The sequence below is a fragment of the Somniosus microcephalus genome, unplaced genomic scaffold (genome assembly GCF_052327205.1).
Source record: "Somniosus microcephalus isolate GS21.2 unplaced genomic scaffold, FLI_Smic_1.0 unresolved_chr7, whole genome shotgun sequence".
In the NCBI taxonomy this organism is placed as follows: domain Eukaryota; kingdom Metazoa; phylum Chordata; class Chondrichthyes; order Squaliformes; family Somniosidae; genus Somniosus; species Somniosus microcephalus.
This window is the reverse complement of record NW_028225185.1, coordinates 14,432,610-14,450,688: the sequence shown is the minus strand read 5'-3', so window position 1 is coordinate 14,450,688 and position 18,079 is coordinate 14,432,610. Positions and strand designations below refer to the sequence as shown.

Here is an 18,079-nt window from a genome sequence, read left to right as displayed (position 1 = left end):
GGCTGTGTTGCCTACCCGGTGCCAGGGTTAAGGACATCTCCTCTGGGCTGGAAAGAAACTTGCAGTGGGAGGGGGTGGATCCAGTTGTCGTGGTCCATGTGGGTACAAACGACGTAGATAGGACTAGGAAGCCGGCTCTGTTAAAGGAGTATGAGCAGCTAGGGGTCAAATTAAAAAACAGAACCTCAAGGGTAATAATCCTACCTGAGCCACGAGCGAATTTGACCAGGACAAATAAAATTAGAGAGTTAAATGCGTGGCTCAAAGACTGCTGTGGGAGAAATGGGTTTTGCTTCCTGGGACACTGGCACCAGTACTGGGGCAGGAGGGAGCTGTTCCGTTGGGATGGGCTTCACTTGGCCAGTGCTGGGACTAGAGTCCTGGCGGATCATATAACTAGGGCTGTAGCGAGGGCTTTAAACTAACTCGTGGGGGGGAGGTTCCTAGAGAGCAAATAATAATAATGACAACAGAGAAGGTCATAGACTTAGGTAGCAGTGGGGAAATTAAAAACCAGAGCATGTCAGGAAGGGGCAGAAGGTATGGAGTAAAAGGTAAAGTAATAAAAAGGGCAAAAGCAGGAACTAAGTGTCTCAAAACATATTTGAAAGTTCTCTATCTGAATGCACGTAGCATTCGTAACAAAATAGATGAGTTAATGGCACAAATAACTACATATGGGTATGATCTTGTGGCCATTACAGAAACATGGCTGCAGGGTGACAATGCCTGGGAATTAAACATACCAGGCTATTTAATGAGCAGGAAGGACAGGCAGGAAGGAAGGGGAGGTGGGGTGGCTATGTTAATAAAGGAAGGAATCACTGTAATAAAGAAAAATGATATTGGGTCAAAAGATCAGGATAATGAAACAGTTTGGGTGGAGGTAAGGAATAATAAGGGGAAAAAAACACGAGTGGGCGTAGTCTATAGGCCTCCGAACAGTTGCAACTCTGTTGGACGGAGTATCAATCAGGAAATAGTTGAGGCTTGTAATAAGGGAACATCTATAATTATGGGGGATTTTAACTATCATATTAATTGGACAAATCAAATTGGGCAGCGCTGCCTTGAGGATGAGTTAATTGAGTGTATTAGGGATGGGTTTCTGAGCAGTATGTAACTTAACCGACCAGGGGGCAAGCAACCTTAGATCTGGCTCCTGTGTAACGAGACAGGATTAATTAAAAATGTCCTAGTAAAGGATCCCCTTGGAATGAGTGACCATAACATGGTTGAATTCCATATTCAGTTAGAGGGTGAGAAGGTTGGATCTCAAACAAGCGTGCTAAGCTTGAATAAAGGAAACTATGAAGGTATGAGAGCAGAATTGAGTAGAGTGGATTGGGAAAATAGATTAAAGGGTAAGACGATACATGATCAGTGGTGTACATTTAAGGAGTTATTTTACAACTTCCAAAAAATATATATTCCACTGAGAAGAAAAGGGTGTAAAAGAAAAGACTGCCATCCGTGGCTAAGTAAAGAAATTAAGGATAGTATTCAACTAAAAACAAGGGCATATAATGTAGCCAAATCTAGTGGGAGGATAGAGGATTGGGAAAACTTTAAAAGACAGCAAAATATAACAAAAAGATTGATTAAGAAAGGGAAGATAGATTATGAAAGTAAATTAGCAAAAAATATAAAAACAGATAGTAAGAGTTTTTATAGTTATATAAAAAGAAAAAGGGTGGCTAAAGTAAATGTTGGTCCCTTAGAGGATGAGACCGGGAAATTAATGGTGGGGAAATATGGAGATGGCAAAAACACTGAATGAATATTTTATATCAGTCTTTACAGTAGAAGACACTAAGAATATCCCAACACTGGACAAACAGGGGGCTAAAGGGGGGAGGAGCTGAACACGATCAAAATCACTAAGGAAGTGGTACTCGGTAAAATAATGGGACTCAAGGCGGATAAATCACCTGGACCTGATGGCTTACATCCTAGGGTCTTGAGGGAAGTGGCGGTAGGGATTGTGGATGCATTGGTAATAATTTTCCAAAACTCCCTGGACTCGGCAAAGGTCCCGGCAGACTGGAAAACTGCTAATGTAACACCCTTATTTAAAAAGGGCAGTAGACAGAAGGCTGGAAACTATAGACCGGTTAGCCTAACATCTGTGGTAGGTAAAATTTTGGAGTCCATTATTAAGGAGACCGTAACAGGACATTTGGATAATCATAATTTAATAGGACAAAGTCAGCATGGTTTTATGAAGGGGAAGTCATGTTTGACAAATTTGCTGGAGTTCTTTGAGGAAGTAACATATAGGGTGGATAAAGGGGAACCAGTGGACGTAGTGTATTTAGACTTCCAAAAGGCATTTGACAAGGTGCCACACAAAAGATTATTGTTTAAGATAAAAAATCACGGGATTGGGGGTAATATTCTGGCATGGATAGAGGATTGGCTATCTAACAGAAGGCAGAGAGTTGGGATAAATGGTTCATTCTCAGACTGGCAATCAGTAACTAGTGGTGTTCCGCAGGGGTCAGTGCTGGGTCCCCAACTCTTTACAATCTATTAACGATTTGGAGGAGGGGACCGAGTGTAACATATCAAAGTTTGCAGATGATACTAAGATGGGAGGGAAAGTAGTGAGTGAGGAGGACATAAAAAACCTGCAAGGGGACATAGACAGGCTAAGTAAGTGGGCAGAGATTTGGCAGATGGAATACAATACTGGAAAGTGTGAGGTTATGCACTTTGGCAGGAAAAATCGTAGAGCAAGTTATTATCTTAATGGCAAGAAACTGGAAAGTACTGAAGTACAAAGGGATCTGGGGGTCCTGGTGCACGAAACTCAAAAGGTTAGTATGCAGGTGCAGCAAGTGATTAAGAAGGCCAATGGAATGTTGGCTTTCATTGCTAGGGGGATAGAATATAAAAATAGGGTGGCATTGCTTCAGTTGTACAAGGTATTGGTGAGACCGCACCTGGAATACTGCGTACAGTTTTGGTGTCCATACTTAAGAAAGGACATACTTGCTCTCGAGTCAGTACAAAGAAGGTTCACTCGGTTAATCCCGGGGATGAGGGGATGGACATATGAGGAGAGGTTGAGGAGATTGGGACTCTACTCATTGGAGTTCAGAAGAATGTCCAAATCACACTGAAGTTTCTCGGCATCCTCCTCACAGCACACACGCCCACCAGCAGGCCGTCCAGTATTATTTCATAAGACATTTCCACATGAATCATGAGATTCATGTCAATTACTCTTTACAACCTGTCTCCCCATTCTCTCAATGTGATGTCGCCCCTCTTGTGTTTTTATACAGGATACCTTACCTGCGGAAAGCCCGACGGAATCCCAAGTAATTGTACCTGAAGATGGTAACGCTGATGTACGAAGCACAAGTACGTTGAGTTCCTGAGTGCGCGGGCTTTGCTCCCGCGATAAGCTTTAATTGCAAACATTTCCCTGCGGTTTCCCCTGCCCCCAATCTCGGCTGCTTAAAGGCTGTGTTACTTCACTCTGATTTCAGATGCAAACACTCGGCCGCAGGCTGTAAAGGTAGCGGACAAGGCAAACCCAAAGACCAGCAGCCCCGCTTCCCAGGTGAGTGTTGTTACCCCCCCCCCCGCCGCCCTCTGACCCTGGAGTCGGGACTGAGTAAGTCTAAGAACGCAGCCTTTAATCTTTTGTTTGTCTTTCCCCTCCACCGCCTCCTCCAATCGCATTTTCTTCCTTTCATGATTCCTGCTGGGTTTGCAGTTCCACCGATGCCGGTTGCCCCGCCCCTCATCTGAGTGTCTGGTTTTTTAAAAATTCGTTCCTGGGATGTGGGCGTCGCTGGCAAGACCAGCATTTATTGCCCATCCCCTAATTGCCCCTTGAGAAGGTGGTGGTGAGCCGCCGCCTTGAACCGCTGCAGTCCGTGTGGTGAAGGTGCTCCCACAGTGCTGTTAGGGAGGGAGTTCCAGGATTTTGACCCAGCGACGATGAAGGAACGGCCGATATATTTCCAAGTCGGGATGGTGTGTGTGACTTGGAGGGGAACTTGGAGGTGGTGGTGTTCCCATGCGCCTGCTGCCCGTGTCCCTCTAGGTGGAAGAGGTCGCGGGTTTGGGAGGTGCTGCCGAAGAAGCCTTGGCGAGTTGCTGCAGTGCATCTTGTGGATGGTACACACTGCAGCCACGGTGCGCCAGTGGTGGAGTGAGTGAATGTTTAAGGTGGTGGATGGGGCGCCAATCAAGCGGGCTGCTTTGTCCTGGATGGTGTCGAGCTTCTTGAGTGTTGTTGGAGCTGCACTCATCCAGGCAAGTGGAGAGTATTCCATCGCACTCCTGACTTGTGCCTTCATAGAGTCATAGAGTTGTACAGCACAGAAAGAGGCCCTTCGGCCCATCGTGTCCGCGCCGGCCATCAAGCCCTGTCTATTCTAATCCCATTTTCCAGCATTTGGTCCGTAGCCTTGTATGCTATGGCGTTTCAAGTGCTCATCCAAATGCTTCTTGACTGTTGTGAGGGTTCCTGCCTCTACCACCTTTTCAGGCAGTGAGTTCCAGATTCCAACCACCCTCTGGGTGAAAAAGTTCTTCCTCAAATCCCCTCTAAACCTCCTGCCCCTTACCTTGAATCTATGCCCCCTTGTTATTGACCCCTCTACTAAGGGGAAAAGTTCCTTTCTATCTACCCTATCTATGCCCCTCATAATTTTGTACACCTCAATCAGGTCCCCCCTCAGCCTTCTCTGCTCCAAGGAAAACAACCCCAGCCTGTCCAGTCTTTCTTCATAGCTGAAGCGCTCCAGCCGAGGTAACATCCTGGTGAATCTCCTCTGCACCCTCTCCAATGCAATCACATCCTTCCTATAGTGTGGCGACCAGAACTGCACACAGTATTCCAGCTGTGGCCTAACCAGCGTTTTGTACAGCTCCATCATAACCTCCCTGCTCTTATATTCTATGCCTCGGCTAATGAAGGCAAGTATCCCATATGCCTTTTTAAGCACCTTATCCACCTGCTCTGCTGCCTTCAGGGATCTATGTACATGCACACCAAGGTCCCTCTGATCCTCTGTCTTTCCTAGGGTCTTACCATTCATTGTGTATTCCCTCGCCTTGTTAGTCCCTCCAAAATGCATCACCTCACACTTTTCAGGGTTAAATTCCATTTGCCACTGGTTCCGCCCATCTGACCAACCCCATCTATATCGTCCTGCAGACTGAGGCTACCCTCCTCGCTATTTACCACTCCACCAATTTTCGTGTCATCTGTGAACTTACTGATCATACCTTTTACTTTCACATCCAAATCATTAATGTAGACCACAAACAGCAAGGGACCCAGCACCGATCCCTGCGGTACACCACTGGACACAGGCTTCCAGTCACAAAAATAACCTTCCACCATCACCCTCTGCCTTCTGCCACTCAGCCAGTTTTGGATCCAATGTGCCAAGGCACCCTGGATCCCATGGGCTCTTACTTTCTTGACCAGTCTCCTGTGCGGGACTTTATCGAAGGCCTTACTGAAATCCATGTATACCACATCCACTGCACTACCCTCATCCACACACCTAGTCACCCCCTCGAAAAATTCAATCAAATTGGTCAGACATGATCTTCCCTTGACAAAGCCATGCTGACTATCCCTGATTAATCCTTGCCTCTCCAAGTGGAGACTAATTCTGTCCCTCAGAATTTTTTCCAATAATTTCCCTACCACTGATGTTAGGCTCACTGGCCTGTAACTCCCTGGTTTATCCCTACTACCCTTCTTGAATAATGGTACTACATTAGCTGTTCTCCAGTCCTCTGGTACATCCCCTATGGCCAGAGAGGTTCTGAAAATTTGTGTCAGAGCCCCTGCAATCTCCTCCTTTGCCTCACACAGCAGCCTGGGATACATCTCGTCCGGGCCTGGGGATTTATCCACTTTTAAGCCTGCTAAAACCGCTAGTACCTCCTCCCCCTCGATGCTAATATGTTCAAGTATATCACAGTCCCCCTGCCCGATTTCTATGTCTACATCGTCCTTCTCCTTGTAGATGGTGGAAAGGCTTTGGGGAGTTGGGAGGTGAGACACTTGCCGCAGAATACCCAGCCTCTGACCTGCTCTTGTTGCCACAGTATTTGTGTGGCTGGTCCAGTTAAGTTTCTGGTCAATGTTGACCCCCAGGATGTTGATAGTGGGGGATTCGGCGATGGTAATGCCGTTGAATGTCAAGGGGCGGTGGTTAGACTGTCGCTTGTTGGAGTTAGTCATTGCCTGGCACTTGCGTGGCGCGAATGTTACCTGCGACTTACCAGCCCAAGTCTGAACGTCCTCCAGGTCTTGCTGCATGCGGGCATGGACTGCTTCATTATCTGAGGAGTTGTGAATGGCGCTGATCACTGTGCAGTCATCAGCGAACATCCCCATTTCTGACCTTGCGTGTGTTCCCTTTAAGCTGCAGCGCCCACGCAGCTGGCTCACTGGCTTTTAAATAGGATAAAGCGCGCATGCGCGGGATTTTGAATGCCCCGTCAAGGGGCCGTGCACCCAAAAAAAAAAATATGAAAGGGAACATCGGTGTGGACGAAAGTCGGCGGGGCGGCAATGCCCCCCGCGGTTGAATTGCCCGCCGCGCAGTAAGAGGCATTGCAACCACGCCCGCTCTTGTCCGCACCCGACAGTCATACCTGTGCACTTCCGAGCAAGGGGCCGCGGGTGTGTAAGACCCACCCCTCTCTCTCCTCCCTCCCTCCGTTTGCCAGGGACACTGAGGCTAGTTTTAGTGCCCCCCCCCCCCACCCTTCTGCTCCCCTGGCTGAGAGCTCACTGAGCACAGACTAGGGATCGAGTCTGGGACCGCTGCTGGTCCATGTAGCTCGCTACCAGACTGGCAGCGCAGTTACTGCCAGAGCTGTCGGGGAAGTCCGTGCTCTCTCGTCCACAGCGCTGTCTTCCTTTCTTGGTCATTTCTTTGGATCCAGATCATCTCCTCCTCTTCTATTATACTCTCAGTCTGCCCTCTGTTACAGCACCATCTCAGCCGTGGCTCAGTGGGCAGCACCCTCGCCTCTGAGTCAGAAGGTCGTGGGTTCGAGTCCCACTCCAGAGACTCGAGCACAAAAATCCAGGCCGACGCTCCCAGTGAGGGAGAAAGGAAAGGAATAGAAGGCTATGCTGATAGGATTAGATGAAGAGGGGTGGGAAGCAGTATGTGTATTCCATTTGTGGTACTGTCGGAGGTGCCGTCTTTCAGATGAGACACTTCTCGGGTGGACGTCAAAGGTCCCACGGCCCCTATAGGAAGAAGAACAGGGGGAATCAGAGAAAGTTACAGCACGGAAGGAGGCCATTTCGGCCAATCGTGTCCGCGCTGGCCAACAAAGAGCTATCCAGCCTAATCCCACTTCCCAGCACTTGGTCCGTAGCCCTGCAGGTTGCAACATCCCAAGTGCACATCCAAGTACTTTTTAAATGTGGTTAGGGTTCCTGCCTCTCCCACCCTTTCAGGCAGTGAGTTCCAGGCCCTCACCACCCTCTGGGTGAAGAAATTTCCTCTCAAATCTCCTCTAAACCTTCCCCCAATTACTTTAAATCTGTGCCCCCTGGTTCTTGACCCCTCTGCGAAGGGAAATACAGGAAACTTTCGATTTACCGGCACCTTAAATAACCGGAAATCTCGGTTAACCGGCAAAATTCAGGAGTAGGCTCAGGTAAGTTTTACTTCATATTGTACTTGCCTTCCTCGATCTGTTGCTGTGCAAGGGTGTGGCTGCAGCTGTTGCTAAGCTACAGAGACGCTTGGAACTTGTGGCCATTGTTCTGAACCTGTTGCTAAGCAACAGGGTTTGTTGCTTTATACGGAGCTCTCAGCTCTCCGTATCTTTTACTATAGCTTTCGGTTATCCGGAATTTTTGATGAACCGGCGTCCCGTCGGTGCCGGATAAAAAAAAGTTTCCTGTAGGTCTTTTCTATCCACTTTATCTAGGCCCCTCATAATTTTACACACCTCAATAAGGTCTCCCCTCAGCCTCCTCTGTTCCAAGGAAAACAGACCCAGCCTATCCAGTCTTTCCTCATAGCTAAGATTCTCTACTCCCGGCAACACCCTTGTAAATCTCCAGGAGGAGTCCTGGGGCCAATATTTATCCCTCAACCAACATCACTAAAATCCGGTCATTTATCACATTGCTGTTTGTGGGAGCTTGCTGTGCGCAAATTGGCTGCCGCGTTTCCCACATTACCACAGCGACCGGACTTTGGGGAAAAAAATGTAATTGGCCCACGAGGCACTTTGGGACGTCCTGAGGATGTGAAAGGCCCCGATAAATGTAAGTTCTGTTAACGGGTTTCCTGTTTGTAAAGTGAAACCTTCTCTAATCGTTTGCATTTTGTGGAAGAGTTGCTATTTTTGTATGCTAACAAATGGTTTTTATGTAACTTGCTATTTCTGGAAAATTTTTGCATTGCAAATAACAACTTGGTGAGGAAAAACGATTTATGCAAAAAATATTAATAAAAATGAAAAATTAAGCTGTATACAGTGGGATGGTAATACTGCAGTACACACCATCCTGACTTGGAAATATATCGGCCGTTCCTTCATCGTCGCTGGGTCAAAATCCTGGAACTCCCTCCCTAACAGCACTGTGGGAGCACCTTCACCACACTATCTCCAACAAGCGAGTGTCTAACCACCTCCCCATGACATTCAACGGCATTACCATCGCCGAATCCCCCACCATCAACATCCTGGGGGGTCACCATTGACCAGAAACTTAACTGGACCAGCCACATAAATACTGTGGCAACACCAGCAGGTCAGAGGCTGGGTATGCTGCGGCGAGTGTCTCACCTCCTGACTCCCCAAAGCCTTTCCACCATCTACAAGGCACAAGTCAGGAGTGTGATGGAATACTCTCCACTTGCCTGGATGAGTGCAGCTCCAACAACACTCAAGAAGCCCGACACCATCCAGGACAAAGCAGCCCGCTTGATTGGCACCCCATCCACCACCTTAAACATTCACTCCCTCCACCACCGGCGCACCGTGGCTGCAGTGTGTACCATCTACAAGATGCACTGCAGCAACTCGCCAAGGCTCCTTCAGCAGCACCTCCCAAACCCGCGACCTCTTCCACCTAGAAGGACAAGGGCAGCAGGCGCACGGGAACACCACCACCTCCAAGTTCCCCTCCGAGTCACACACACCATCCTGACTTGGAAATATATTGGCCGATCCTTCATCGTCGCTGGGTCAAAATCCTGGAACTCCCTCCCTAACAGCACTGTGGGAGCACCTTCACCACACGGACAGCAGCGGTTCAAGGCGGCGGCTCACCACCTCCTTCTCAAGGGGCAATTAGGGGACGGGCAATAAATGCCGGCCTTGCCAGTGACGCCCACATCTCGAGAATTAAATTTTTTAAAGTATCAAATTTAAGAAACGCGAGGAAGAACCTGCATTCATATAGCACTTAATTATGTCGCTCAAGCTGCTTACGAACAACTTCGAAGTAACAACGAGGTGTAGTCACCGTGCTATGCAGCAGCCAAAATGCGCACAGCAAGGTCCCGCAAATAGCACTGAGATAAATGAACTGTTCATCTGTTTTAACAACAGAAAATGCTGGAGATACTCAGCAGGCCAGGCAGCATCCGTGGAGAGAGAGACAGAGTTAACGTTTCAGGTCTGGGACCCTTCGTCAGAACTGGAAAAAGCTGGAGATGTAACAGATATTAAGCAGGCGCAGAGACAGGGAGGGGTGGGAGGGGAGGAAGGAATTGAAGTTACATTCTGTGCTAAGGTAAGAAGCAGGAAAGATTAAATGTTGCAAATGGGAATGGCAAAATCATATAGCCTGAAAAATGGGGGCAGGGATTATTATCTGAAATTGTTGAACTCAATGTTGAGTCCGGCAGGCTGTAACGTGCCTAATCGGAAGATGAGGTGCTGTTCCTCGAGCTTACATTGAGCTTCATTGGAACAATGCAATAGCCCGAGGACAGAGAGATCAGAGTGGGAGTGAAGCGGTGAATTAAAGTGACAGGCGAATTAAAGTGACAGGCGACCGGAAGCTCAGGGTCACCCTTACGGACTGAACGGAGGTGTTCCGCAAAGCGGTCGCCCAATCTGTGTTTGGTCTCCCCAATGTAGAGGAGGCCGCATCGTGAGCAGCGAATACAGTATACTAGATTGCGAGAAGTACAAGTCAATCGCTGTTTCACCTGGAAGGGGTGTTTGGGGCCCTGGACAGTGGGAAGGGTTAATCTGTTTTGGTCACTAATAAATTCAATGAAAGAATTCAGGAGAAACTCCTTTACCCAGAGAGTGCCGAGAATGTGCATAGATGCATTTAAGGGGAAGCTAGATAAGTACATGAGGGAGAAAGGAATAGAAGGATATGCTGATGGCGTTAGAACATAGGAAATAGGAGCAGGAGTCGGCCATGCGGCCCCTTGAGCCTGCTCCGCCATTCAATAAGATCACGGCTGATCATCGACCTCACTCCACTTTCCCGCCCGATCCCCACATCCCTCGATTCCCCGAGAGTCCAAAAATCTATCGATCTCGGCCTTGAATATACTCAACGACTGAGCCTCCACAGCCCTCTGGGGTAGAGAATTCCAAAGATTCACCGCCCTCTGAGTGAAGAAATTCCTCCTCATCTCAGTCCTGAATGGCCGACCCCTTATCCTGAGACTGTGACCCCTGGTTCTAGACTCTCCAGCCAGGGGGAAACAGCCTCTCGGCATCTACCCTGTCAATCCCCCTCAGAATCTGATATGTTTCAATGAGATCACCTCTCATTCTTCTAAACTGTGTAGGCCCATTCGACTCAATCTCTCCTCAAAGGACAATTTCCTCATCTCTGGAATCAGTCTAGTTAGCTGAAGTAGGGGTGGGAGGAGGCTGGTGTGGGGCATAAACACCGGCACGGAGCAGTTGGGCGGAATGGCCTGTTTCTGTACGGTACGTTCGTTGTAATTCTCTGTGCGTTGAGGGATAAACGTTGGCCCAGGATACTGTTCCACTTTAAAAAGGTGGCATGGGATCCTTAACATCCCACCTGAACAGGTCAGAAGGGCTTGCTTTAGCGTCTGATCCAAAAGACAGCGCCTCAGCTGATGCTGCACTCCCTCAGTACTGCACTGGAGTGACAGCCTGCATTATGGACTCAAGTTCTGGAGTGGAGCTGGAACTCACAGCTTTCTGATGCAGAGGCAAGGGTGCTAGCTGACGTAAGAAAACTACTAGGCACTTGGTCTAAGCGTTAAACAAAGCTTTAATCAACTGTTTTACAACATGGAGGTCTAGTTGTGTCCTTCACTAGTTCCTGTTAAGAATGTCCTGAGCAAGCTGGGCCCGTGCCCGAGTATTTATACTCTCCCTGGACAGCGCCACCCGTAGGCAGCTCAGTATTATTTCATAAGTCTTTCTTTCATGAATGACTGATTCATGTCACTAGCCACCGAGCCAAGCTGACACTATCTACTGTGCCCAATATCGTGGCTCAGAAGAGCGCACCCTACTGCAGCACAGAATCACACGGCACAGGAGGAGGCCATTCAGCCCATCGTGCCTGTGCCGGCTCTTTGAAAGAGCTCTCCAATTAGTCCCACTCTTCCCACAGCCCTGCAAATTTTTCCCTTTCGAGTATTTATTCAATTCCCCTTTTGAAAGTTACTATTGAACCTGCTTCCACCGCCCTTTCAGGCAGCGCATTCCAGATCACAACAATTCTCCTCCTCTCCCCCGCTGTGGTTCTTAGGTTTTTCCCATTTCCCACGCCAGCCATCCCACGACCTCGCTAAGCGAGACTAACAGTTAGTGCTGATATATAATGTGGATAAATGTGAGGTTATCCACTTTGGTGGCAAAAACAGGAAGGCAGATTATTATCTGAACGGCACTAGATTGGGAGAAGGGGAAGTGCAACGAGACCTGGGTGTCCTTGTGCACCAGTCGCTGAAGGTAAGCATGCAGGTGCAGCAGGCGGTTAAGAAGGCAAATGGTATGTTGGCCTTCGTAGCGAGAGGGTTTGAGTACAGGAACAAGGATGTCTTGCTGCAGTTGTACAGGGCCTTGGTGAGACCACACCTCGAGTATTGTGTGCAGTTTTGGTCGCCTTATCTGAGGAAGGATGTTCTTGCCATGGAGAGAGTGCAGCGAAGATTCACCAGGCTGACACCTGGGATGGCAGGAATGACGTATGAGGAGAGATTGGGTCGATTGGGCTTACACTCACTGGAGTTTAGAAGATTGAGAGGGGATCTCATCGAAACCTATAAAATTCTGTCAGGTCTGGACAGACTAGATGCAGGAAGGATGTTTCCGATGGCCGGGGAGTCCAGAACCAGGGGTCATAGTCTAAGGATAAGGGGTAAGCCATTTAGGACTGAAATGAGGAGGAATTTCTTCACCCAGAGAGTGGTGAACCTGTGGAATTCTCTGCCACAGAGGGCGGTGGAGGCCAGTTCATTAAATATATTCAAGAAGGAGTTGGATATATTTCTTAAGGCTAAAGGGATCAAGGGATATGGGGAGAAGGCAGGGACAGGGTACTGAATTTGGATGATCAGCCATGATCTCATTGAATGGTGGAGCAGGCTCGAAGGGCCGAATGGCCTACTCCTGCTCCTATCTTCTATGTTTCTATGATCTGGGAAGGTTCACGTGCTGCGGATTAGCCCTCACGAGGTCTAGTTGTGTCCTTCACTAGTTCCTGTTAAGAATGTCCTGCGCAAGCTGGGCCCGTGCCCGAGTATTTATACTCTCCCTGGACAGCGCCACCCGTAGGCCGCTCAGTAGCGAGGAACTAGGTCATGACTGCCCAACTCCTTTCACCGCTTCTAGTCCCGCGATTTCCTCTTGTTGCCTCTCTTTCCCTCGCCTGTGCATCCAAAACGGTCTGGAGGTGATGTTAAAAACACCCGAGTTCAGAATGTAATTGCTTCTCCCTGTGTCCTGCGACAGATGGAGAACTTGGTGAGCAAGACGTCAGAACTGGAAGTGTCTGGGAGAAGAACAAGGAGCGGAAGGCTGTTCCAAATGAAGTCTGTGAGTATCTAGCCAAGCGTGGCTGTGCCTTGGAAGTAGATTGTTCCAAGTAAAATTCGGCCCCCGCTCGCTCCCCCATGGTTGAGGCGTTGAGTAGCTGAGACCTTCAGACCCAACACTTTCAAAGGTTCAATCCCTGCCTCACCTCTAAGCGAGGGTATTGAATGTTGCGGCTCCCTCCCACTGGCCTAGGGAAGGGGCAAAATCCAGCTGGTGGTTCCCCCCTCCCGCTTGCAATCCAGTCAAACCCCGCCCCGCGGGACGCGCTTGTTTGGGCGAAAACTGGGATCGTGGCTCGGCCGTGAAGCCCCCCCATGGTCGAACAGCCCATCAACGCTCGTTGCTTTAGCCTCACAAATGACGTGTGGCCACTTGGACCAGGGCATTCGTGTGTCGTGCTGTTTCCACTAGCAGGAGGGTCGGTAACCAGAGGACACAGATTGAAGATAATCGGCAAAAGGACCAGAGGGGGAGATGAGGAGAATGTTTTTACGCAGCGAGTTGTTGTGATCTGGAACGCGCTGCCTGAAAGGGCGGTGGGAGCAGATTCAATAGTGACTTTCAAAAGGGAATTGGATAAATACTTGAAGGGGAAAAATTCACAGGGCTGTGGGGAAAGAGCAGGGGGGAGTGGGACTAATTAGAGAGTTCTTTCAAAGAGCCGGCACAGGCACGATGGGCCGAATGGCCTCCTCCTGTGCTGTGTGATTCTACAGGAGATTGGGTGGGGACGAGAGAGCTTCACTAACGAGAACAATTAACGTGTAAACTGATTTCCCCCGCTGCGTATCAAGGAGGCTGCGGCCCCAGTGGACAGAGGAGACAAAAAGCAGAGCGAGAGCTCCGAGAGAAAGGCGGCGGGGAAGAAGAGGAGCTGCCCGGATCGAGAGAAGCCAGTAAGTTATTCGCCAGCCGGTAAATGACCAAGCTCCTTTTGCGGTTTTGTAGAAGAGCCTTGTTGCCCTGAGACAGCGATGGTATTCAGGTACCGACTGTACTCTGCTGCCCGTTCCTGCCAACACTGATCCCCTCTCGCGTCCCCCTGGCCCCTGTCCTACCCCAGTTCCACTCCCTCCTATCCAGATTACGGCTCCGATACATTGCGAGAGACTACCAAAGGCTTTGGAACAGACAAAGCAAGATTCATCGATGTAGCGTGACCCTTATTGTCAGAGGGGCAGTACTGAGGGAGCGCCGCACTGTCGGAGGGGCAGTACTGAGGGAGCGCCGCACTGCCGGAGGACCAGTACTGAGGGAGCGCCGCACTGTCGGAGGGGCAGTACTGAGGGAGCACCGCACTGTCGGAGGGGCAGTACTGAGGGAGCGCCGCACTGTCGGCGGGGCAGTACTGAGGGAGCGCCGCACTGTCGGAGGGACGGTACTGAGGGTGCGCCGCACTGTCGGAGGGGCAGTACTGAGGGAGCGCCGCACTGTCGGAGGGGCAGTACTGAGGGAGCGCAGCACTGTCGGAGGGGTGGTACTGAGGGAGTGCCGCACTGTCGGAGGTTGCCGTCTTTCGGACGAGATGTTAAACCGAGGCCCCGTCTGCTCTCTCGGGTGGACGTAAAAGATCCCACGGCCACTATTGGAAGAAGAGCAGGGGGAGTTCTCCCTGGTGTCCTGGGGCCAATATTTATCCCTCAACAAACATCACTAAAAACAGATGATCTGGTCATTATCACATTGCTGTTTGTGGGAGCTTGCTGTGCGCAAGTTGGCTGCCGCGTTTCCTACATTACAACAGTGACCGCACTTTGAGTACAAAGTGAGGCGCTTTGCGATGTTTTAAGGAGGTGAAAGGCGCTGTTTGCTCAAACTGAACTGAACGGGTCAGTGCAAAGCCTCCCTAACGGTGTGTCTCTCTCCACCAGGTATTCCAGTTCGAAATTCCGTGCAGCCAGGATGAAGTCTCCACGCGGAAAAGGAAGAAGTTCAGCGAGCCAAAGGAGCGCTTCCGTTAGACCCAAAGTTGTGCCTCCTTCAGTTGTTGGGCTTGAGCTTTGTCTATCTCCTCAGGCGTGGCATCCTTTTTCAGTCGTTTCTTTGTACCCTACGAAGCAGTCGCCAAGGATCCCTTCTTTTCCTGGTGCTGGTGTAGTGTTTGGGGAGAGGTGGAGGGGAATGACTATTTTGCCCAAACGTATGGATAGGCTGTGCTGGCTGGTCTTTCACACGATCGACTGCCTGGGGAACGGGAGGAGGCCCATTCAGCTCCTCGAGCCTGTTCCGCCATTCAGTTAGACCATGCCCGATCTGCATCTCAACTCCCATCGACTCATCTTAGCGTTTCCATTTCAGTTTTTGCACAGAATCTTACAGCACAGGAGGAGGCCATTCGGCCCATCGTGCCTGTCTTTGAAAGAGCTCCCCAATTAGTCCCACTCCACTCCCGTCCCCGCTCTGTCCCCATAGCCCTGCTAGTTTTTCCTTATCAAGTACATGACCACTTTTCATGGGGGAATCACTGCACAGAACTCACACACACACACACTTGCCCAGAGCCCCCTGACAGACCCGCCGGCTCACATTAATGTGCTAATTTTCACCTGTAGGTATATTTTCAGAACATAAGAATCAGGAGCAGGAGTTGGCCATACGGCCTGCTCCGCCATTTAATAAGATCATCGACCGCAACTCCACTTCTCTGTCCTATACCTTGATTCCCTTAATATTCAAAACTCTATCGATCTCTGCCTTGAATATACTGAACGACTGAGCCTCCACAGCCCTCTGCAGTAGAGAATTCCAAAGATTCACCGCCCTCTGAGTGAAGAAATTCCTCCTCATCTCAGTCCTCAACGGCCGACCCCTTATCCTGAGACTGTGACCCCTGGTTCTAGACTCTCCAGCCAGGGGGAAACAACCTCTCAGCATCTACCCTGTCAATCCCCCTCAGAATCTTGTATGTTTTGATGAGATCCCCTCTCATTCTTCTAAACTCCAGAGAGTATCGGCCCAATGTACTCAATCTCACCTCGTAGGGCAACCCTCTCATCCCAGGAATCAATCTAGTGAATGTTTGTGCCATCTAAGGCAAGTATATCCTTCCTTGGGTAAGGAGACGGGGTAGATGCTGAGAGGCTGTTTCCCCCTGGCTGGAGAGTCTCGAACCAGGGGTCACAGTCTCAGGATAAGGGGTCGGCCATTGAGGACTGAGATGAGGAGGAATTTCTTCACTCAGTGGGCGGTGAATCTTTGGAATTCTCTGCCCCAGAGGGCAGTGGAGGCTCAGTCGTCGAGTATATTCAAGGCTGAGATCGATTAGATTTTTGGACTCTCGGGGAATCGAGGGATAGGGCGGGAAAGTGGAGTTGGGGTCGAAGATCAGCCACAATCTGATTGAATGACGGCGCAGGCTCGAGGGGCCCTACGGCCTCCTCCTGCTCCTATTTCTTACGTTCTTAACAGCAAGCGGGGGGGTCCTCCCGGAGTCTCTGGCCAGCATTCCTGCCTTGACCAACACGACCAGATGCAGACTGACCGGCCATTCATCTCAGTGCTGCTTGTGGGGCCTTGCTGGTCGCAAGATGGTTGCCGCGTTTACTCCACTTCACAGTAGTTCACTGCAGGCTAAGTGCGTCGGAGAGGTGCGCTGGGCAAAACCTCTGTCTTATCCTCACTCACTTGTGGCGACTGGAAGCAACTACATTCACTGCTTTTGTACAATGTATTACTTGGATTACATTTTAAGTAAAAGTCGCTGTTCTCATTTAACACTGGCCTCTTTCTCTGCTAAGGGGGCAAACGGCAGTTGCCAATTACATCGAATTTACATACACAGAAACAGGCCATTCGGCCCCTCTGCTCCGTGCTGGTGTTTATGCTCCACACCAGCCTCCTCCCGCCCCTCTTCATCTCACCCCATCACCCTATCCTTCTATTCCTTTCTCCCTCATTTGTTTATCCAACTTCCCCTTAAATGCATCTATACTATTTGCCTCGACCACTCCCTGTGGTAGCGAGTTCCACATTCTCCCCACTCTCTGGGTAAAGAAGTTTCTCCTGAATTCCCCATTGGATTTATTAGTGACTCTCTTATATTGACGGCCCCCTAGTTCTGGTCTCCCCCACAAGTGGAAACATCTTCTCTACGCCTACCCTATCGAACCCCCTTCATAATCTTAAAGACCTCGATCAGGTCACCCCTCAGCCTTCTCTGTTCTAGAGAAAAGAGCCCCAGCCTGTTCAGTCTTTCCCGATAGTTAGAACCTCTCAGTTCTGGAGGGGCTTTTGCCTCCCCCATTTCAGTGACGTGGAGAGACTGGAGAAGCTGGGATTGTTCTCCTTGGAGCAGAGACGGTTAAGGGGAGATTTAATCGAGGCGTTCAAAATTACGAGGGGTTTTGATCGAGTAAATAAGGAGAAACTGTTTCCAGTGGCAGGAGGGTCGGTAACCAGAGGACACAGATTGAAGATAATCGGCAAAAGAACCAGAGGGGGAGATGAGAATTTTTCTTTACGCAGCGAGTTGTTGTGATCTGGAACGCGCTGCCTGAAAGGGCGGTGGAAGCAGATTCAATAGTGACTTTCAAAAGGGAATTGGAGAAATACTTGAAGAGGAAAGAAGTGCTTCCTGACATCACCCCTGAACGGCCTGGCTCTAATTTTAAGGTGACGCCCCCCCCCCCTTGTTCTGGACTCCCCCCACCAGAGGAAATAGTTTCTCTCTCTCTCTACCCGATCAACTCCTTTAATCATCTTCAACACCTCGATTAGATCACCCCTTAATCTTCTAAACTCGAGGGAATACAAGCCCAGTCTGTGCAACCTGTCCTCGGAATTTAACCCTTTCAGCCCCCCGGGTATCATTCTGGTGAATCTGCGCTGCTCCCCCTCCGAGGACAAGATCTCCTTCCTGAGGGGCGGGGCCCAGAACTGAACCCAGTTACTCCAGGCGGGGTCTGACCAGAGCTCCGTACAACTGAAGCATCACTGCCTCCCCTTTTTGTATTCGGGAGGTGAGCAAGTCACCTCCGAGTCGCACACATAGAAACATAGAAGATAGGAGCAGGAGTAGGCCATTCAGCCCCTCGAGCCTGCTCCGCCATTCAATGCGATCATGGCTGAT

The 18,079-nt window shown here is 49.7% G+C and overlaps 1 protein-coding gene across 3 annotated transcripts in view; it reads left to right on the top strand.

Annotated features, from left to right (window-relative positions):
• Positions 1-15,736, top strand: part of hormad1 (HORMA domain containing 1) — a 50,007-nt gene extending 34,271 nt beyond the window's left edge. For all 3 annotated transcript variants that reach the window (XM_085978683.1, XM_085978682.1, XM_085978684.1), the window contains 5 exons: positions 3,291-3,369; positions 3,498-3,571; positions 12,928-13,011; positions 13,806-13,907; positions 14,883-15,736. In XM_085978683.1, coding sequence (XP_085834809.1) covers positions 3,291-3,369; positions 3,498-3,571; positions 12,928-13,011; positions 13,806-13,907; positions 14,883-14,972 — 429 coding nt within the window. In that variant the 3' untranslated portion in view covers positions 14,973-15,736. The remainder of the gene's footprint in view (positions 1-3,290; positions 3,370-3,497; positions 3,572-12,927; positions 13,012-13,805; positions 13,908-14,882) is intronic.
• The last annotated feature ends 2,343 nt before the right edge of the window (positions 15,737-18,079 follow it).